General features: G+C 44.9%; 3 protein-coding genes and 1 non-coding gene across 4 annotated transcripts; all 4 read right to left on the bottom strand.

Annotated features, from left to right (window-relative positions):
* Nucleotides 1–28: 28 nt before the first annotated feature.
* On the bottom strand, nucleotides 29–149 carry LOC129638246 (U5 spliceosomal RNA). The gene has a single exon (XR_008707753.1). It is a non-coding gene; the product is annotated as a U5 spliceosomal RNA (small nuclear RNA).
* Nucleotides 150–3,460: 3,311 nt separating this feature from the next.
* Nucleotides 3,461–10,426, bottom strand: LOC129638157 (olfactory receptor 1F1-like). Its single transcript, XM_055562723.1, has 4 exons — nucleotides 10,373–10,426; nucleotides 6,130–6,684; nucleotides 5,625–5,716; nucleotides 3,461–4,408 (listed from the first exon to the last, which is right to left on the bottom strand). Exons 3-4 carry the CDS (start codon nucleotides 5,697–5,699, stop codon nucleotides 3,461–3,463), a joined length of 1,023 nt encoding a protein of 340 aa, XP_055418698.1. The 5' UTR covers nucleotides 5,700–5,716; nucleotides 6,130–6,684; nucleotides 10,373–10,426.
* A 481-nt stretch (nucleotides 10,427–10,907) lies between these two features.
* LOC129637555 (olfactory receptor 1F1-like) lies at nucleotides 10,908–13,162 on the bottom strand. The gene is made up of 2 exons (XM_055561745.1): nucleotides 13,096–13,162; nucleotides 10,908–11,876 (listed from the first exon to the last, which is right to left on the bottom strand). Exons 1-2 carry the CDS (start codon nucleotides 13,120–13,122, stop codon nucleotides 10,908–10,910), a joined length of 996 nt encoding a protein of 331 aa, XP_055417720.1. The 5' UTR covers nucleotides 13,123–13,162.
* Nucleotides 13,163–18,384: 5,222 nt separating this feature from the next.
* Nucleotides 18,385–20,638, bottom strand: LOC129637549 (olfactory receptor 1F1-like). The gene is made up of 2 exons (XM_055561735.1): nucleotides 20,572–20,638; nucleotides 18,385–19,353 (listed from the first exon to the last, which is right to left on the bottom strand). The coding sequence occupies exons 1-2, from the start codon at nucleotides 20,596–20,598 to the stop codon at nucleotides 18,385–18,387; spliced, it is 996 nt and encodes a 331-aa protein (XP_055417710.1). The 5' UTR covers nucleotides 20,599–20,638.
* Between the last annotated feature and the right edge of the window lie 2,008 nt (nucleotides 20,639–22,646).

Below are 22,646 nucleotides of genomic sequence, written 5' to 3'. Positions count from 1 at the left end.
TGGGGTTTTTGTTGTTTTGTTTTCTTTTAGCCTTGCAAGTGCAGGGCCTCAAAAAGTTGGGTAAAAATTGTTTTCAGAATTGTTCCTTTCCACAGAAATCTTTAATAAAAGGCGAAAGAGTTATATGTTCTGAAAAGAAACCAGAGTATCGATGCGGTGTTTTTTCAAAGCAAAATCAATGCAAAAAAATCTTGGAACAAAATATCAAAGTTTAAAGATAAGATCAGTAAATAATTTAGAGCTTCCGTTGATCAAGAGAAAATATATAAGACAGCAATTCTTTCTTGAAGCCAAAATAGGAAAAGAACTAGATTTTGAAAATATGACTGATGTTTGATTCCACTGAACTTAGTGTCAAATATACACATCAACCAGACATTAGTTAAAGTGGTGAAGCCGACTCTGTTCAGTAGTTACAGTGATTTCCCCCTTATCCTTGGGGGGTATGATCCAAGACCCCCAGTGAATACCTGAAACTATGGATCTACTGAACCGTATATATAGTATTTTTCTTGTACTAACATAATTGTGATACAGTTTAATTTATAAAATAGGCACAATAAGATATTAACAATAAATAAGATAGAACACTTACAATGATATACTGTAATAAATGGAGAAGGAAATGGCAACCCACTCGAGTATTCTTGCCTGAAAAATTCCATTGACAGAGGAACCTGGCAGTCTATAGTCCACCAGGTCCCAAAGAGTCCAACATGACTGAGCAACTAAGCACACACATTGTAATGAAATTATGTGAATATTGTCTCTCTCAAAATATCATGTACAAATGAAATGCCATTCCGTCTTAACTAAGCACTCATTGCACACAATGGCTGTAATTTTTGCACTTTGGAGTGCAACACAAAACTTGCACAAATTTCTTCCGTTCAGTTCAGTCACTCAATCATGCCTGACTCTTTGCGACCCCATGAATCGCAGCACGCCAGCCCTCCCTGTCCATCACCAACTCCCGGAGTTCACTCAGACTCATGTCCACCAAGTCAGTGATGCCATCCAGCCATCTCATCCTCTGTCATCCCCTTCTCCTCCTGACCCCAATCCCTCCCAGCATCAGAGTCTTTTCCAATGAGTCAACTCTTCGCATGAGGTGGCCAAAGTACTGGAGTTTCAGCTTTAGCATCAGTCCTTCCAAATTTCTTACTTTTTCACAATTTCAAAAAAGATTGTTATGGTAGATCTTAGCAATCTCAGCATATTTTTTTCATCCTTTCCTTATCAGGTTGAAAACGTCAATCTTTTTACTTAAAAGAAGCACTTTATGGCTTCTCTTTAGTGAATCTGAATTTCCAGAATCTCTACTCTCGTACTTTGAGGCTGTTAATAAGTAAAATAAGGAGTGACTTGAACACAAGCACTGCAATACCAGGACAGTTTACCTGAAAACCCAGAGAACTGCTAAGTGACTAATGGTCAGGATGTGCTGGATGAACAGATAATTCACGTCCTGGGCTGGACAAAGCAGAGGTGGCGTTAAATTCCATCAGGCTACTCGTAATTGTGTGAAACTGAGAACTTACGAAGTGTTTATTTCTGGAATTTTTCATTTAATATTTTTCAAACCACAGTTGACCATGAGTAGCTAAAACTGCAGAAAGTGAAACTGTGAATAACAGGGCGGGGGGGTGGGGGACTAGTGTACTGGCAGCAAGGGAAGAAGCTTGAGCACAGTTTCTGCAGAGGTCATTGGGCCTGTCTGGGTCATTGGGCCTTTTGAAGGGAGATGAGGGAGTCAAGAGAGGGGATGGTGGGGGCTCAAGGAGAGAAGTGAAAAATTACAGAAAGCAGGACAAGAGGGTTAATTTTTGTGAAAATGTTTTGGAAACAATTAACCATTAAAAACTACATTAAAACATGTATATAGGCTTCCATAACACTTGAAAGGTGGTGGAGATCTGAACCATCAACTCCTTTGGGAAACTTTCTCATCTACCTCTCCAGTGACTTCCCCATACTGATTCAGTCATATAATCATTTATTCAGGCAAATAATAATTCTAGAGCAACCACTACAGGCCAATTGAAAAAAAAAATTAAAAACTCAGTGCTTGCACTAGTGGAGATACAGTCTAACAGAGGTAGGGAGCATGAGAATGAAAAACCAAAATAATTACTTCAAGGAAATTGATTTAAGCTACTTACTCATTCTTCATGAAACATGCTACACTTTACATGAACCAGACCCAGTGCCCAACGCTGAGTGTACAAATGAAATGCCATCCATCTTAACTAAGCACTCATTACACACAATGGCTGCAATTTTTGCACTTTGGAGTGCAACAGCAAAACTTGCATAAATTTCTTACTTCTTCACAATTTCAAAAAAGATGACCCAATCCTTATTGCCAGAATGGAAGACCCAAGAAGAATGCAAAAAAACCTGCAGAAGACAGTTATACACGAAAAGGCAAGCAACTCTGTGGGGATACCATATTAGATTCCAAGGGCTGCTGTAACAAAGTGCCACAAACTAGATGGCTTTAAACAACAGAAATTTGTCTCACAGCTCTGGAGGCTAGAAGTCCAAAATCCAGGTGTTGGCAAGGTTGCTTCCTTCTGAACGTTCTGAGGGAGAATTCATTCCACTGTCTGGCTGCAGCAACCCTGGGGATCCTTAGGTTGCTTATTGCCAGCAGTCCAGCTGGTGCTTGTAAATGCATCGCTCCAGTCACTCAGCTGATTGCCAGCTGAGAAAGTACATTGGGGCTCCCCGGTGGTCTAGTGGTTAAGAATACACCTTCAAGCAAGGGACAATGGTTCGATTGCTGATCCAGAAAGATCCCACATGCCGCGGAACAACAAAGTTCATGTGCCATAACTACTGAGCCAGGGCACCTAGAGCCTCTGCTCTGCAGCAAGAGAAGCCACTGCAATGAGAAGTCCACATGCCACAATAAAGAACAGCCCCTGCTCGCCACAACTAGAGCAAGCCCAACTGCAGCAAGGAAGACCCACCACAGCCAAAAACTAAATAAATAAAACTTTTTTTTTAAGTGCCTTAAAACCCCTAGGGAAACTTTAGGGGGGGAAATTACTAATGCCCAAGTCCCAGCACAAGGATACTAATTTAATTGGTCAAGGTTTAGTCCAGCATTAGTATATATACTTTCAAAGCTCCATGGCTGATAATATCAAACATCTGAGATTGAAAACCAATAGTGGTTTCTGAGAATATTTCCAGAAGGGAAATGCAAAAATATTTGTTATGTGTAACTTTTAAAAGTGATCACTTAGAAATGAAAACGACCTTTTTGCAAAGTAACTAGAAATAAATGCAATTACCTGTTTAAAGGGTTGTACTTAAGTCCCATGTCATTGATAAGTATCTGCTGAGAGTATTTCTTTATTCTGAGTTCTTTGTAGACACTGAGAGATTGCTACATTTCAGGCAATTGGCAAAGATTTACACAACTGCCAATGAAAGATCTATGGTACCATCATCAAGAAGAGCATGTTTTCCTGCCAATCACTTTTTGCAAGGCCCCTTTCAAGTCTCTGTTCCTCAGGCTGTAGATGAAAGGATTCAGCATGGGGGTCACCACCGTGTACATCACAGTAGCTACAGTGTCCTTCTCCGACGAGTGGGAGGACAAAGGGTTGAAATACACAGCAATGATGGTGCCATAGAAGAGGGAAACCACAGCCAGGTGGGAGCCACAGGTGGAGAAGGCTCTCCATCTCCCCTTTGTGGATGGGATCCTCAGGACCGCACAGGTGATGAGGACATACGAAGCCAGGATGCAAACGAACGGGGTGATCATGATCAGGGCACCCTCAGTCAGAATCACCACCTCATTGAGGTGTGTGTCAGAGCAGGAGAGTTTGAGGAGGGGAGTCACATCGCAGAAGAAGTGGGGGATGGCATTGTCTGCACAGAAGGAGAGTCGAGCCATCAGCAGGGTGTGCAAGAGCATATCCAGACTGGCAGTGACCCACGAGCCAGTGACCAGCAGGGCACAGAGCTGGGGGGTCATCTTTGCTGAATAGTGTAAGGGGTGGCATACAGCCACAAAGCGGTCATAAGCCATCACAGCCAGGAGGAAATTGTCCATGTCCACAAACATGAAAACAAAGTACATCTGCGTCAGACACCCAGAGAAAGAGATGGTCTGGCTCCTGAGTACGTGGTTAGCCAGCACCTTGGGGACAGTGGTGGAGGAGAAGCAGATGTCCACAAAAGACAGGTTGCAAAGGAAGAAGTACATGGGGATGTGCAGGTGGGAGTCCACCCTGATGGCTAGAAGGATGAGCAGGTTTCCCAGGATGGTGGCCAGGTACATTGCCAGGAAGAGCAGGAAGAGGAGCTGCTGCTGCTGGGGCTGCCTGGAGAGCCCCAGGAGGAGGAACTCAGAGACACTTGACTGGTTTGCCCCTCTCCTAAGCTGAATCTAGGTGAATAGACAACAGCAAAATCAGAAACCCAGACAAGGAAGGTCAATAGCTGCGAAATCGGGCTCCAGGCAGGATCACATTTGCAAATCAGTTTACAGATTTGCTCCTCCCGTTGTGCTCACCCCACCTACGCTCCTGATCTCCAACACTCAGTTCTGATGTTCTCCCCATTGGACTCACTGATTCTTATGTTATTAGAATCCCATGGACAGAGGAGCCTGTAGGGCTACAGACTATGGGGTCGCAGAGTCGGACACGACTGAGCACCTAAAACTTTAGCCCTCGTGTGGCTGCTTTGGGGAATGACAGTCTTTGCTGACTGGTCTGGAAGAGCCGTGAATAGAACAACCAACTGCTTGTTTAGTCGCCAGGCCGTGTCCAACTCTTTGCGATTCCATGGACTATCGCTCGCCAGGCTCCTCCATCCATGGAATTCTCTAGGCAAGAATACTTAAGTGGGTTGCCATTTCTTCCTCCAGGGGATCTTTCCTGAACCAGGGATCCAACCTGCATTGGCAGGCATTGCCAGGCAGATTCTTTACCACTGAGGCACCAGGGAAGCTGATAAATAATCAGCTGATGTTGTACTATTATCTTGAAAATACCATTGCTTTCTCCCCTGTACTTTATTGAGGATTTATTGAGGCATAACTGACGAAATTTTTATTTAAAAAATCTGAAAAACGGGCAAGCTTCTACATAGCATGACTCTTTGACTATATGCTGCTGCTGCTGCTAAGTCACTTCAGTCGTGTCTGACTCTGTGCGACCCCATAGATGGCAGCCCACCAGGCTCCCCCGTCGCTGGGATTCTCCAGGCAAGAATACTGGAGTGGGTTGCCATTTCCTTCGCATGAAAGGGAAAAGTGAAAGTGAAGTCGCTCAGTCATGTCTGACTCTTTGTGACTCCATGGACTGCAGCCTATCAGGCTCCTCTGTGCAAGGGGTTTTCCAGGCAAAAGTACTGGAATGGGGTGCCATGCATTCTCCCTTTGAGTATATAGTCTCTGCTTAAATACTCCAGTTCTTCCCCTACCCACCTAACTCATACATGGCTCTTAAAGAAACAAGAGGAATGGTTGATCATTACTGGGTTCATCTTGACTGACTTCCTGCTATTAACTTCCTGCATCTGGAAGACATAGCAGAGGAAGTTCCATTAAAGATTTCCTGTCTTAATAGACATCAGTGTCTTCGCTGCTGTATTCTTACCTGGGGGAGGTTGGTGCTTATTGCCATCAAGCATTCTTCATGTCTGGATAAGTGGTCATCAGTGCTTCTATCCATTTTGAGGACCAGAATGTCTTAGAAACACAGACAGGTTCTGTGAGTGGAGAGTAGGGGTTCATGGTCCTAGTCCCCTGTGCAGGAAAAATATTTGGGGCAATCACAGAGCAGGTGTTTGCAAGAACTTCACAGCCATTGGGACCAAATTCCCTAAGAGCCTCATTAGAGAGAAGAACAAGGATTTAATAACTGAATCTTTCCATCTCCGGGCACAGGCCCAGATCAGCTAGGTCCCAGGGAATTTTGTCTGGGATTTATCACCATAGTGCTGGCTTCATTTCTAATATCTTCAAGTTTTGACCCAAGAGTGACATCTAACCCTTAGACAATATTTTTTACCATCATCGTGTGGTACAAAGAGGCCAAAAAGTAGGCAAGACGATTATCTATGCAGTGGCATTGTGGCTTTAAAAAAATGAACATATCTTACATTATTTTAAAAATAATGTTACATATGTATTAATTTTTGGCTCTGCTTGGTCTTCGTTGCTGTGTGGGCTTTTTTCTAGTCGCAGCAAGTGGGGGCCACTCTCTAGTTGTGGTGTGCAGCTCCTCATTGCGGCGGCTTCTCTCATTGCAGAGCATGGGCTCTAGAGCGGAGGCTCAGTAGTCACGGTGCACGGGCTTAGTTGCTCCATAGCATGTGGGATCTTCCCAGACCAGGGATCAAACTGTGTCTCCTTCATTGGCAGGCAGATTCTTTACCTCTGAACCACCAGGGAAGCCCCATACCTTACTTTAAAAATACTTTTTTTGCCAAAAAAGTGCTAACCATTATGAGTCTTCAGAGAGCCAGAATCTTTGGCAGTAGTAACATCAAAGATTACTGATTATATGTCACTATAAAACTATCAGAATAATGAAAAAGTTTCACATATTGCAAGAATTACCAAAATAGGACAGAGACACAAAGTGAGCAAATGTTTCTGGGGAGAAGGCACCAAGAGACTTGTTTGACACAGAGTTGCCACCAACTTTCAATTTGCTAAAAAAAAAAAAAAAATGCAGTAACTATGTAGCAAAATAGAATGAGGCATGCCTGTGTTACTCCCAGCAGGAGCAGGAGCCAGAGTACCTGCATTTACACCAGTTCCTAAGCCCTGATTCTCACAGAATGATGTAAATAAGGACAAGTACCACCTGCATACACAATGGATGTGTTACAGGAGAGGATTCCTCAAGCTTAAGAGATCAGATCTTGTCATTGGAAATAAGCCTGGCTGAAACTTTGCCCAAAGAGAATACATTTATTACACTGCTGCTGCTAAGTCACTTCAGTCGTGTCCGACTCTGTGCGACCCCATAGACGGCAGCCCACCAGGCTCCCCTGTCCCTGGAACTCTCCAGGCAAGAACACTGGAGTGGGTTGCCATTTCCTTCTCCAATGCAGGAAAGTGAATGAAAGTAAAGTCGCTCAGTCGTGTCCGACCCTCAGCGACCCCATGGACTGCAGCCCACCAGGCTCCTCCATCCATGGGATTCTCCAGGCAGGAGTACTGGAGTGGGGTGCCATTGCCTACACTGGATGGTGAAAAGTCTGCCCTTTGCTCTGGAAAGACACACTGTTTCTATCTTCCAGTGCTGTTCATTATAGAAACATCCTTGAAGAAATGGTCTAGAACAAAAGAAGTGAATGTCTCTGGTCACAAAATGTGCAGAAAAGCAATAAACCCATGGAGAACTGTGTCTTACAAAGCATGTATTAATTTTATACTCGTGTTTTTTTAAATAAATGTATTTATTTATTTTTGACTGAACTGGGTCTTTGTTGCTGCACGGGGACTTTCTCTAGCTGTGGAGAGCAGGAGCTACTCCCTATTTGCGAGGGCTTCTCATTGCCATGGCTTCTCTTGTTTCAGAGTCTGGGCTCCAGAGTGCAGGCATCAGTGGTTGTGGCAACAGGCTTAGTTGCCCCACGGAAGGTGTGGAATCTTCCTCCAGGGATGGAACCCATGTCCCCTGCATTGGCAGGTGGATTTTTAACCACTGGACTACCAGGGAAGTCTGTTTCCTTTATTTTTAACAGTGAACGGGAGATGGAAACATTCATCAGTGACTATTCTTTCTAAGTATAGAATTATATTCTAATTTTATCTAGTGTACTAGAAGCTTAAAAACAAAAAGACACTGACAGGGAAAGAACCCTTCATCAAGTCAACTATTTTAGAAAGTCTGAGAGAATGAATTAACACAAGCTGAAAGGAAGTAGAGATGTGATTTTAATATTAACTAAAGCCTCCTTTAAGATGAAAAAAGGATTAAAGAGGATAAAGATCTTTCAGTTCCTAACAGATACAATCTACGATGAATGTATAACATTCATGAAGCTCCATGCCCTCCATAACCCAGCTTCAAATCAAAAGGTAAAATCTATTTAATATACAGAGAGAAAATAGTTGAAATGTTTATTACTTTACAGATCAATCAACATCCAAATATTATAGAGAAAATAGTTAAAATGTTCATTACTTTACAAATCAATCAATATCCAAATATTATCATCTTCATATACACTTATGTAAATCCTGTTTCACAGATACAGCTATGATGTAGAAGAAACCTGATTGAAGTCCATTCCATATAAAAAAAAGACCCCAAGGATCCAGCAGGAATCTCAAAGGTGGAAGGGTAAATCTGAGCTGGGTGTTCATGGCCAGAGCTGGTTTGACACAGTGGAGTTGGGAGCCCCCATGCATGGAGCCACCATGGAGCACAGTCAGAATTTTATGGAGGATAAAATAAACTTGACCTCCAATAGCTGTGACCCCAGGCCAGAGGTGGACCCCCAACGGGATGTGAGCCATGAGCATCAATGCTGCAGCAAAACAGGCCTCCAGGAGATCAAACAAGATCAAGCTTCAGTAGCTACACTGGGTTCTAGCAACTCACACAATCATGGCCTTGGGCGGGTCCAACTTCGCCTTCTCTCTCCACCTGGCAGCAGAAAGCAAGAGTGACTGACTCCTTTGAGTGAATTTCTGAGATGCTCTGACACCAAGAGAAAGGTACTTGACTTCCTGACAGTTTTATCAGGTGGGGTGGGACAGAAATAATGAAGAAATAAAGGAATGATGACCTTAATTTTTACTCCAAGTTCGGGCAATATGTATGTAGGCTAACTGTGACACTAAGGAACACAAAGATCTCTACCCCAGGAGGTACAGCTGCGTTATTTATAGCACAGAGACACTTTAAGTTGTCCAGAGTCGAGGAATAAATAAATTGCATCCATGAGTGGATAAAATATTATATGGCCATTAAAATCAAATTTCTAAGACTTTTACTGAGATGGGAAGAAGGAGGTGGAAAATGAGAACACAAATGGGAAAAGTGCGGCCAACTTTTCTAAAGCTATGCTAAGTCGCTTCAGTCGTGTCCGACTCTGTGTGACCCCATGGACTGCAGCCTACCAGGCTTCTCCGTCCATGGGATTCTCCAGGCAAGAACACTGGAGTGGGTTGCCATTTCCTTCTCCAATACATGAAAGTGGAAAGTGAAAGTGAAGTTGCTCAGTCCTGTCTGACTCTTAGCGACCCCACGGACTGCAGCCTACCAGGCTCCTCCATCCATGGGATTTTCCACGCAACAGTACTGGAGTGGGGTGCCATTGCCTTCTCCCATGTGTAATACTGAAGTTATCTTGGAGTAGCAAATTTACAAGTTATTTTGATCTTCTTCTTAGTGATTTTTTTTAATGTTCCATAGTATGTAGGTATTACCTGTCAAGTAACAAGTGATTCTTAAATGAGGCAAATTTTAACTCCTTCTCAAGCAAGAATGTTCAAATTAAAAGTTAAGGCAAGAATTTCCCTGGTGATCTAGGGGTAAAGAACTTGCCTTCCAATGTGGGAGATGTGGGTTCCATCCCTGGTTGGGGAACTAAGATCGTATATGCCTCTGGGTAACACAGCCCCTTCACTGCAACGAAGACCCAGCACAGCCAAAATAGATAAAAGTTTAGGCGACATTCATTCATCCTTTTTTTTTTCCTTTCAGCTACATCTGAGCATTGCCTTGGGTCTAAGAGCAGTGCCAGACACTGGGGAATAAAGTGAATTGCATGTGAATTTGGGTATGGACTGTCTCATAATATGTGGGAAGTCCTTGTGGAGGGGAAGAATAAACCAAAGAAAAAAACAGAGCTCGAGAATCAGAAGGGCTCGTGGAGGTGGAGGTGGCATTTGACTTGGTTTGAAGGTGTGGCAGAGGGTTGCTAGCCAGGGAGGAAAGCAGGGCACGTGGGTCCCAGCAGCTGCTGCTAAGTCACTTCAGTCGTGTCCGACTCTGTGCCACCCCACAGACGGCAGCCCACCAGGCTCCCCCGTCCCTGGGATTCTCCAGGCAAGAACACTGGAATGGGTTGCCATTTCTTTCTCCAGGGTCCCGGCAGAAGGAAGAGCAAATGTTGATTTGGATTCCTAGTATCAAAAATTGCCCGGATGACCCCGCCCCCTAAGATCAGACAGCCAATCAGGATGCTCTAGGGGGTTTCCGCATTCGGTGCCGCTTCCCCTCTCCAAGCTCTGAACCAAAAGTCCACCTGAGCCTCTGAGTCTCACCTGAAATATTACTATCGACTTTAGTCCTCATATTTCTTTCACTCGGTTGTTTCTTTATCTGCGTCTCATAACTACTCTTGTGAGCGTTTTTGTGACCCAATCTTTATGACTCACCATGACAGAGAGCACATAAGATGATGGAGACCAGTGATTCTTCATCCTGACTGCACAGTAGAATCGCGAGATTTCTAAAATCTCAGTGTTAGGGCCCCACTTGCAGGGATTCTGATCTATTTGGTCTGTGCTGGGACCTGGACATCAGTGGGTGGGCCGTAACTTCCAGGTGACTTAAATATTCAAAAATATGTGGAACATGTATCTTTCTAAACATACCACTTAAAAAGAAAAAATTGGATGTGGTTGTAAAATAATTCAAAGTTAGTCATTAAAAAAAAAAAAAAACACGTCTCTTTACTTGGTAGATGCAGCAGGGTTATAGGTGAATTAGGTCCACAAATAAATACTGATTGTCTTCTACATGCCCCTCAGTTCAGTTCAGTAGCTCAGTCGTGTCCGACTCTTTGGGACCCCATGAATTGCAGCACACCAGGCCTCCCTGTCCATCAACGTTTCCTTCCAGACTGCCCTTAGCAAAGCAGCTCAACAGCTACTTAGTTACTAAGAAAATAAATCTGCATGGGGAGGAGGCTCAGTTTTGATTCTCTGCTGAGACAGAAAACATTTTCCTGCCAACCACTTTTCCAAGAGCCCTTTTCAAGTCTCTGTTCCTCAGGCTGTAGATGAAAGGATTCAGCATGGGGGTCACCACCGTGTACATCACAGTAGCTACAGTGTCCTTCTCAGAAGAATGTGAGGATGAAGGGTTGAAATACACAGCAATGATGGTGCCATAGAAGAGGGAAACCACAGCCAGGTGGGAGCCACAGGTGGAGAAGGCTCTCCATCTCCCCTTTGTGGATGGGATCCTCAGGACCGCACAGGTGATGAGGACATACGAAGCCAGGATGCATACGAACGGGGTGATCATGATCAGGGCACCCTCAGTCAGAATCATCACCTCATTGAGGTGTGTGTCAGAGCAGGAGAGTTTGAGGAGGGGGGTCACATCGCAGAAGAAGTGGGGGATGGCATTGTCTGCACAGAAGGAGAGTCGAGCCATCAGCAGGGTGTGCAACAGAGCATTCAAGCTGGCAGTGACCCACGATCCAGTGACCAGCAGGGCACAGAGCTGGGGGGTCATCTTTGCTGAATAGTGTAAGGGGTGGCATACAGCCACAAAGCGGTCATAGGCCATCACAGCCAGGAGGAAATTGTCCATGTCAGCAAACTCAAAGAGAAAATACATCTGCATGAGGCAGCCAGAGAAGGAAATGGTCTGGCTCCCGAGTATGTGGTTGGCCAGCACCTTGGGGACAGTGGTGGAGGAGAAGCAGATGTCCACGAAGGACAGGTTGCAGAGGAAGAAGTACATGGGGATGTGCAGGTGGGAGTCTAAGCTGCTGACTAGGAGGATGAGCAGGTTTCCCAGGATGGTGGCCAGGTACATGGTGAGGAAGAGCAGGAAGAGGAGCTGCTGCTGCTGCTGGGGCTGCCTGGAGAGCCCCAGGAAGAGGAACTCAGAGACACTCGACTGGTTTGCCTCTCTCCTAAGCTGAATCTAGGTGAATAGACAACAGTGAAATCAGAAACCCAGACAAGGAAGGTCAATAGCTGCCAAATCGGGCTCCAGGCAGGATCCCATTTGCAAATCAGTTTACAGATTTGCTCCTCCCGTTGTGGTCACCCCACCTACGCTCCTGATCTCCAACACTCAGTTCTGATGTTCTCCCCATTGGACTCACTGATTCTTATGTTATTAGAATCCCATGGACAGAGGAGCCTGTAGGGCTACAGTTCATGGGGTCGTAAAGAGTCGGACACAACTAAGCGCCTAAAACTTTAGCCCTCGTGTGGCTGCTTTGGGGAATGACAGTCTTTGCTGACTGGTCTGGAAGAGCCGTGAATAGAACAACCAACTGCTTGTTTAGTCGCGAGGCCGTGTCCAACTCTTTGTGATTCCATGGACTATCGCTCGCCAGGCTCCTCCATCCATGGAATTCTCTAGGCAAGAATACTTAAGTGGGTTGCCATTTCCTCCTCCAGGGGATCTTTCCTGAACCAGGGATCCAACCTGCATTGGCAGGCATTGCCAGGCAGATTCTTTACCACTGAGGCACCGAGGAAACCGATGAACAGTCAGCTGATGGTGTATTATTATCTTGAAAAATACCATTGCTTTCTCCCCTGTACTTTATTGAGGATTTATTGAGGCATAACTGATGAAATTTTTATTTAAAAAATCTGAAAAACAGGCAAGCTTCTACACAGCATGACTCTTTGACTATATGCTGCTGCTGCTGCTAAGTCACTTCAGTCGTGTCTGACTCTGTGCGACCCCATAGATGGCAGCCCACCAGGCTCCCCCGTCGCTGGGATTCTCCAGGCAAGAATACTGGAGTGGGTTGCCATTTCCTTCGCATGAAAGGGAAAAGTGAAAGTGAAGTCGCTCAGTCATGTCTGACTCTTTGTGACTCCATGGACTGCAGCCTATCAGGCTCCTCTGTGCAAGGGGTTTTCCAGGCAAAAGTACTGGAATGGGGTGCCATGCATTCTCCCTTTGAGTATATAGTCTCTGCTTAAATACTCCAGTTCTTCCCCTACCCACCTAACTCATACATGGCTCTTAAAGAAACAAGAGGAATGGTTGATCATTACTGGGTTCATCTTGACTGACTTCCTGCTATTAACTTCCTGCATCTGGAAGACATAGCAGAGGAGGTTCCATTAAAGATTTCCTGTCTTAATACACATCAGTGTCTTCGCTGCTGTATTTTTACCTGGGGGAGGATGGTGCTTATTGCCATCAAGCATTCTTCATGTCTGGATAAGTGGTCATCAGTGCTTCTATCCATTTTGAGGACCAGAATGTCTTAGAAACACAGACAGGTTCTGTGAGTGGAGAGCAGGGGTTCATGGTCCTAGTCCCCTGTGCAGGAAAAATATTTGGGGCAATCACAGAGCAGGTGTTTGCAAGAACTTCACAGCCATTGGGACCAAATTCCCTAAGAGCCTCATTAGAGAGAAGAACAAGGATTTAATAACTGAATCTTTCCATCTCTGGGCACAGGGCCAGATCAGCTAGGTCCCAGGGAATTTTGTCTGGGATTTATCACCATAGTGCTGGCTTCATTTCTAATGTCTTCAAGTTTTGACCCAAGAGTGACATCTAAACCTTAGACAATATTTTTTACCATCATCATGTGGTACAAAGAGGCCAAAAAGTAGGCAAGACGATTATCTATGCAGTGGCATTGTGGCTTTAAAAAAATGAACATATCTTACTTTATTTTAAAAATAATGTTACATATATATTAATTTTTGGCTCTGCTTGGTCTTCGTTGCTGTGTGGGCTTTTTTCTAGTCGCAGCAAGTGGGGGCCACTCTCTAGTTGTGGTGTGCAGCTCCTCATTGCAGCGGCTTCTCTCATTGCAGAGCATGGGCTCTAGAGCGGAGGCTCAGTAGTCACGGTGCACGGGCTTAGTTGCTCCACAGCATGTGGGATCTTCCCAGACCAGGGATCAAACTGTGTCTCCTTCATTGGCAGGCAGATTCTTTACCACTGAACCACCAGGGAAGCCCCATACCTTACTTTAAAAATACTTTTTTTGCCAAAAAAGTGCTAACCATTATGAGTCTTCAGAGAGCCAGAATCTTTGGCAGTAGTAACATCAAAGATTACTGATTATATGTCACTATAAAACTATCAGAATAATGAAAAAGTTTCACATATTGCAAGAATTACCAAAATAGGACAGAGACACAAAGTGAGCAAATGTTTCTGGGGAGAAGGCACCAAGAGACTTGTTTGACACAGAGTTGCCACCAACTTTCAATTTGCTAAAAAAAAAAAAAAAATGCAGTAACTATGTAGCAAAATAGAATGAGGCCTGTGTTACTCCCAGCAGGAGCAGGAGCCAGAGTACCTGCATTTACACCAGTTCCTAAGCCCTGATTCTCACAGAATGATGTAAATAAGGACAAGTACCACCTGCATACACAATGGATGTGTTACAGGAGAGGATTCCTCAAGCTTAAGAGATCAGATCTTGTCATTGGAAATAAGCCTGGCTGAAACTTTGCCCAAAAAGAATACATTTATTACACTGCTGCTGCTAAGTCACTTCAGTCGTGTCCGACTCTGCGTGACCCCATAGACGGCAGCCCACCAGGCTCCCCTGTCCCTGGAACTCTCCAGGCAAGAACACTGGAGTGGGTTGCCATTTCCTTCTCCAATGCAGGAAAGTGAATGAAAGTAAAGTCGCTCAGTCGTGTCCGACCCTCAGCGACCCCATGGACTGCAGCCCACCAGGCTCCTCCATCCATGGGATTCTCCAGGCAGGAGTACTGGAGTGGGGTGCCATTGCCTACACTGGATGGTGAAAAGTCTGCCCTTTGCTCTGGAAAGACACACTGTTTCTATCTTCCAGTGCTGTTCATTATAGAAACATCCTTGAAGAAATGGTCTAGAACAAAAGAAGTGAATGTCTCTGGTCACAAAATGTGCAGAAAAGCAATAAACCCATGGAGAACTGTGTCTTACAAAGCATGTATTAATTTTATACTCGTGTTTTTTTAAATAAATGTATTTATTTATTTTTGACTGAACTGGGTCTTTGTTGCTGCACGGGGACTTTCTCTAGCTGTGGAGAGCAGGAGCTACTCCCTATTTGCGAGGGCTTCTCATTGCCATGGCTTCTCTTGTTTCAGAGTCTGGGCTCCAGAGTGCAGGCATCAGTGGTTGTGGCAACAGGCTTAGTTGCCCCACGGAAGGTGTGGAATCTTCCTCCAGGGATGGAACCCATGTCCCCTGCGTTGGCAGGTGGATTTTTAACCACTGGACTACCAGGGAAGTCTGTTTCCTTTATTTGTAGCAGTGAATGGGAGATGGAAACATTCATCAGTGACTATTCTTTCTAAGTATAGAATTATATTCTAATTTTATCTAGTGTACTAGAAGCTTAAAAACAAAAAGAAAAAAGACACTGACACAGGGAAAGAACCCTTCATCAAGTCAACTATTTTAGAAAGTCTGAGAGAATGAATTAACACAAGCTGAAAGGAAGTAGAGATGTGATTTTAATATTAACTAAAGCCTGCTTTAAGATAAAAAGGATTAAAGAGGATAAAGATCTTTCAGTTCCTAACAGATACAATCTATGATGAATGTATAACATTCATGAAGCTCCATGCCCTCCATAACCCAGCATCAAATCAAAAGGTAAAATCTATTAATATACATATACAGAGAGAAAATAGTTGAAATGTTTATTACTTTACATACCAATCAAATCCAAATATTATAGAGAAAATAGTTAAAATGTTCATTACTTTACAAATCAATCAATATCCAAATATTATCATCTTCATATACACTTACGTAAATCCTGTTTCACAGATACAGCTATGATGTAGAAGAAATCTGATTGAAGTCCATTCCACATAAAAAAAGACCCCAAGGATCCAACAGGATTCTCAAAGGTGGAAGGGTAAATCTGAGCTGGGTGTTCATGGCCAGAGCTGGTTTGACACAGTGGAGTTGGGAGCCCCCATGCATGGAGCCACCATGGAGCACAGTCAGAATTTTATGGAGGATAAAATAAACTTGACCTCCAATAGCTGTGACCCCAGGCCAGAGGTGGACCCCCAACGGGATGTGAGCCATGAGCATCAATGCTGCAGCAAAACAGGCCTCCAGGAGATCAAACAAGATCAAGCTTCAGTAGCTACACTGGGTTCTAGCAACTCACACAATCATGGCCTTGGGCGGGTCCAACTTCGCCTTCTCTCTCCACCTGGCAGCAGAAAGCAAGAGTGACTGACTCCTTTGAGTGAATTTCTGAGATGCTCTGACACCAAGAGAAAGGTACTTGACTTCCTGACAGTTTTATCAGGTGGGGTGGGACAGAAATAATGAAGAAATAAAGGAATGATGACCTTAATTTTTACTCCAAGTTCGGGCAATATGTATGTAGGCTAACTGTGACACTAAGGAACACAAAGATCTCTACCCCAGGAGGTACAGCTGCGTTATTTATAGCACAGAGACACTTTAAGTTGTCCAGAGTCGAGGAATAAATAAATTGCATCCATGAGTGGATAAAATATTATATGGCCATTAAAATCAAATTTCTAAGACTTTTACTGAGATGGGAAGAAGGAGGTGGAAAATGAGAACACAAATGGGAAAAGTGCGGCCAACTTTTCTAAAGCTATGCTAAGTCGCTTCAGTCGTGTCCGACTCTGTGTGACCCCATGGACTGCAGCCTACCAGGCTTCTCCGTCCATGGGATTCTCCAGGCAAGAACACTGGAGTGGGTTGCCATTTCCTTCTCCAATACATGAAAGTGGAAAGTGAAAGTGAAGTTGCTCAGTCCTGTCTGACTCTTAGCGACCCCACGGACTGCAGCCTACCAGGCTCCTCCATCCATGGGATTTTCCACGCAACAGTACTGGAGTGGGGTGCCATTGCCTTCTCCCATGTGTAATACTGAAGTTATCTTGGAGTAGCAAATTTACAAGTTATTTTGATCTTCTTCTTAGTGATTTTTTTTAATGTTCCATAGTATGTAGGTATTACCTGTCAAGTAACAAGTGATTCTTAAATGAGGCAAATTTTAACTCCTTCTCAAGCAAGAATGTTCAAATTAAAAGTTAAGGCAAGAATTTCCCTGGTGATCTAGGGGTAAAGAACTTGCCTTCCAATGTGGGAGATGTGGGTTCCATCCCTGGTTGGGGAACTAAGATCGTATATGCCTCTGGGTAACACAGCCCCTTCACTGCAACGAAGACCCAGCACAGCCAAAATAGATAAAAGTTTAGGCGACATTCATTCATCCTTTTTTTTTTCCTTTCAGCTACATCTGAGCATTGCCTTGGGTCTAAGAGCAGTGCCAGACACTGGGGAATAAAGTGAATAGCATGTGAATTTGGGTATGGACTGTCTCATAATATGTGGGAAGTCCTTGTGGAGGGGAAGAATAAACCAAAGAAAAAAACAGAGCTCGAGAATCAGAAGGGCTCGTGGAGGTGGAGGTGGCATTTGACTTGGTTTGAAGGTGTGGCAGAGGGTTGCTAGCCAGGGAGGAAAGCAGGGCACGTGGGTCCCAGCAGCTGCTGCTAAGTCACTTCAGTCGTGTCCGACTCTGTGCCACCCCACAGACGGCAGCCCACCAGGCTCCCCCGTCCCTGGGATTCTCCAGGCAAGAACACTGGAATGGGTTGCCATTTCTTTCTCCAGGGTCCCGGCAGAAGGAAGAGCAAATGTTGATTTGGATTCCTAGTATCAAAAATTGCCCGGATGACCCCGCCCCCTAAGATCAGACAGCCAATCAGGATGCTCTAGGGGGTTTCCGCATTCGGTGCCGCTTCCCCTCTCCAAGCTCTGAACCAAAAGTCCACCTGAGCCTCTGAGTCTCACCTGAAATATTACTATCGACTTTAGTCCTCATATTTCTTTCACTCGGTTGTTTCTTTATCTGCGTCTCATAACTACTCTTGTGAGCGTTTTTGTGACCCAATCTTTATGACTCACCATGACAGAGAGCACATAAGATGATGGAGACCAGTGATTCTTCATCCTGACTGCACAGTAGAATCGCGAGATTTCTAAAATCTCAGTGTTAGGGCCCCACTTGCAGGGATTCTGATCTATTTGGTCTGTGCTGGGACCTGGACATCAGTGGGTGGGCCGTAACTTCCAGGTGACTTAAATATTCAAAAATATGTGGAACATGTATCTTTCTAAACATACCACTTAAAAAGAAAAAATTGGATGTGGTTTTAAAATAATTCAAAGTTAGTCATTAAAAAAAAAAAAAAACACGTCTCTTTACTTGGTAGATGCAGCAGGGTTATAGGTGAATTAGGTCCACAAATAAATACTGATTGTCTTCTACATGCCCCTCAGTTCAGTTCAGTAGCTCAGTCGTGTCCGACTCTTTGGGACCCCATGAATTGCAGCACACCAGGCCTCCCTGTCCATCAACGTTTCCTTCCAGACTGCCCTTAGCAAAGCAGCTCAACAGCTACTTAGTTACTAAGAAAATAAATCTGCATGGGGAGGAGGCTCAGTTTTGATTCTCTGCTGAGACAGAAAACATTTTCCTGCCAACCACTTTTCCAAGAGCCCTTTTCAAGTCTCTGTTCCTCAGGCTGTAGATGAAAGGATTCAGCATGGGGGTCACCACCGTGTACATCACAGTAGCTACAGTGTCCTTCTCAGAAGAATGTGAGGATGAAGGGTTGAAATACACAGCAATGATGGTGCCATAGAAGAGGGAAACCACAGCCAGGTGGGAGCCACAGGTGGAGAAGGCTCTCCATCTCCCCTTTGTGGATGGGATCCTCAGGACCGCACAGGTGATGAGGACATACGAAGCCAGGATGCATACGAACGGGGTGATCATGATCAGGGCACCCTCAGTCAGAATCATCACCTCATTGAGGTGTGTGTCAGAGCAGGAGAGTTTGAGGAGGGGGGTCACATCGCAGAAGAAGTGGGGGATGGCATTGTCTGCACAGAAGGAGAGTCGAGCCATCAGCAGGGTGTGCAACAGAGCATTCAAGCTGGCAGTGACCCACGATCCAGTGACCAGCAGGGCACAGAGCTGGGGGGTCATCTTTGCTGAATAGTGTAAGGGGTGGCATACAGCCACAAAGCGGTCATAGGCCATCACAGCCAGGAGGAAATTGTCCATGTCAGCAAACTCAAAGAGAAAATACATCTGCATGAGGCAGCCAGAGAAGGAAATGGTCTGGCTCCCGAGTATGTGGTTGGCCAGCACCTTGGGGACAGTGGTGGAGGAGAAGCAGATGTCCACGAAGGACAGGTTGCAGAGGAAGAAGTACATGGGGATGTGCAGGTGGGAGTCTAAGCTGCTGACTAGGAGGATGAGCAGGTTTCCCAGGATGGTGGCCAGGTACATGGTGAGGAAGAGCAGGAAGAGGAGCTGCTGCTGCTGCTGGGGCTGCCTGGAGAGCCCCAGGAAGAGGAACTCAGAGACACTCGACTGGTTTGCCTCTCTCCTAAGCTGAATCTAGGTGAATAGACAACAGTGAAATCAGAAACCCAGACAAGGAAGGTCAATAGCTGCCAAATCGGGCTCCAGGCAGGATCCCATTTGCAAATCAGTTTACAGATTTGCTCCTCCCGTTGTGGTCACCCCACCTACGCTCCTGATCTCCAACACTCAGTTCTGATGTTCTCCCCATTGGACTCACTGATTCTTATGTTATTAGAATCCCATGGACAGAGGAGCCTGTAGGGCTACAGTTCATGGGGTCGTAAAGAGTCGGACACAACTAAGCGCCTAAAACTTTAGCCCTCGTGTGGCTGCTTTGGGGAATGACAGTCTTTGCTGACTGGTCTGGAAGAGCCGTGAATAGAACAACCAACTGCTTGTTTAGTCGCCAGGCCGTGTCCAACTCTTTGTGATTCCATGGACTATCGCTCGCCAGGCTCCTCCATCCATGGAATTCTCTAGGCAAGAATACTTAAGTGGGTTGCCATTTCCTCCTCCAGGGGATCTTTCCTGAACCAGGGATCCAACCTGCATTGGCAGGCATTGCCAGGCAGATTCTTTACCACTGAGGCACCAGGGAAGCTGATAAATAATCAGCTGATGTTGTACTATTATCTTGAAAATACCATTGCTTTCTCCCCTGTACTTTATTGAGGATTTATTGAGGCATAACTGATGAAATTTTTATTTAAAAAATCTGAAAAACAGGCAAGCTTCTACACAGCATGACTCTTTGACTATATGCTGCTGCTGCTGCTAAGTCACTTCAGTCGTGTCTGACTCTGTGCGACCCCATAGATGGCAGCCCACCAGGCTCCCCCGTCGCTGGGATTCTCCAGGCAAGAATACTGGAGTGGGTTGCCATTTCCTTCGCATGAAAGGGAAAAGTGAAAGTGAAGTCGCTCAGTCATGTCTGACTCTTTGTGACTCCATGGACTGCAGCCTATCAGGCTCCTCTGTGCAAGGGGTTTTCCAGGCAAAAGTACTGGAATGGGGTGCCATGCATTCTCCCTTTGAGTATATAGTCTCTGCTTAAATACTCCAGTTCTTCCCCTACCCACCTAACTCATACATGGCTCTTAAAGAAACAAGAGGAATGGTTGATCATTACTGGGTTCATCTTGACTGACTTCCTGCTATTAACTTCCTGCATCTGGAAGACATAGCAGAGGAGGTTCCATTAAAGATTTCCTGTCTTAATACACATCAGTGTCTTCGCTGCTGTATTTTTACCTGGGGGAGGATGGTGCTTATTGCCATCAAGCATTCTTCATGTCTGGATAAGTGGTCATCAGTGCTTCTATCCATTTTGAGGACCAGAATGTCTTAGAAACACAGACAGGTTCTGTGAGTGGAGAGCAGGGGTTCATGGTCCTAGTCCCCTGTGCAGGAAAAATATTTGGGGCAATCACAGAGCAGGTGTTTGCAAGAACTTCACAGCCATTGGGACCAAATTCCCTAAGAGCCTCATTAGAGAGAAGAACAAGGATTTAATAACTGAATCTTTCCATCTCTGGGCACAGGGCCAGATCAGCTAGGTCCCAGGGAATTTTGTCTGGGATTTATCACCATAGTGCTGGCTTCATTTCTAATGTCTTCAAGTTTTGACCCAAGAGTGACATCTAAACCTTAGACAATATTTTTTACCATCATCATGTGGTACAAAGAGGCCAAAAAGTAGGCAAGACGATTATCTATGCAGTGGCATTGTGGCTTTAAAAAAATGAACATATCTTACTTTATTTTAAAAATAATGTTACATATATATTAATTTTTGGCTCTGCTTGGTCTTCGTTGCTGTGTGGGCTTTTTTCTAGTCGCAGCAAGTGGGGGCCACTCTCTAGTTGTGGTGTGCAGCTCCTCATTGCAGCGGCTTCTCTCATTGCAGAGCATGGGCTCTAGAGCGGAGGCTCAGTAGTCACGGTGCACGGGCTTAGTTGCTCCACAGCATGTGGGATCTTCCCAGACCAGGGATCAAACTGTGTCTCCTTCATTGGCAGGCAGATTCTTTACCACTGAACCACCAGGGAAGCCCCATACCTTACTTTAAAAATACTTTTTTTGCCAAAAAAGTGCTAACCATTATGAGTCTTCAGAGAGCCAGAATCTTTGGCAGTAGTAACATCAAAGATTACTGATTATATGTCACTATAAAACTATCAGAATAATGAAAAAGTTTCACATATTGCAAGAATTACCAAAATAGGACAGAGACACAAAGTGAGCAAATGTTTCTGGGGAGAAGGCACCAAGAGACTTGTTTGACACAGAGTTGCCACCAACTTTCAATTTGCTAAAAAAAAAAAAATGCAGTAACTATGTAGCAAAATAGAATGAGGCATGCCTGTGTTACTCCCAGCAGGAGCAGGAGCCAGAGTACCTGCATTTACACCAGTTCCTAAGCCCTGATTCTCACAGAATGATGTAAATAAGGACAAGTACCACCTGCATACACAATGGATGTGTTACAGGAGAGGATTCCTCAAGCTTAAGAGATCAGATCTTGTCATTGGAAATAAGCCTGGCTGAAACTTTGCCCAAAAAGAATACATTTATTACACTGCTGCTGCTAAGTCACTTCAGTCGTGTCCGACTCTACGTGACCCCATAGACGGCAGCCCACCAGGCTCCCCTGTCCCTGGAACTCTCCAGGCAAGAACACTGGAGTGGGTTGCCATTTCCTTCTCCAATGCAGGAAAGTGAATGAAAGTAAAGTCGCTCAGTCGTGTCCGACCCTCAGCGACCCCATGGACTGCAGCCCACCAGGCTCCTCCATCCATGGGATTCTCCAGGCAGGAGTACTGGAGTGGGGTGCCATTGCCTACACTGGATGGTGAAAAGTCTGCCCTTTGCTCTGGAAAGACACACTGTTTCTATCTTCCAGTGCTGTTCATTATAGAAACATCCTTGAAGAAATGGTCTAGAACAAAAGAAGTGAATGTCTCTGGTCACAAAATGTGCAGAAAAGCAATAAACCCATGGAGAACTGTGTCTTACAAAGCATGTATTAATTTTATACTCGTGTTTTTTTAAATAAATGTATTTATTTATTTTTGACTGAACTGGGTCTTTGTTGCTGCATGGGGACTTTCTCTAGCTGTGGAGAGCAGGAGCTACTCCCTATTTGCGAGGGCTTCTCATTGCCATGGCTTCTCTTGTTTCAGAGTCTGGGCTCCAGAGTGCAGGCATCAGTGGTTGTGGCAACAGGCTTAGTTGCCCCACGGAAGGTGTGGAATCTTCCTGGACCAGGGATGGAACCCATGTCCCCTGCATTGGCAGGTGGATTTTTAACCACTGGACTACCAGGG

Source organism: Bubalus kerabau, chromosome 23 (genome assembly GCF_029407905.1).
Source record: "Bubalus kerabau isolate K-KA32 ecotype Philippines breed swamp buffalo chromosome 23, PCC_UOA_SB_1v2, whole genome shotgun sequence".
In the NCBI taxonomy this organism is placed as follows: Eukaryota; Metazoa; Chordata; class Mammalia; order Artiodactyla; family Bovidae; genus Bubalus; species Bubalus kerabau.
The sequence above is the reverse complement of the archived record's forward strand: the minus strand, read 5'-3'. Positions and strand labels throughout refer to the sequence as shown.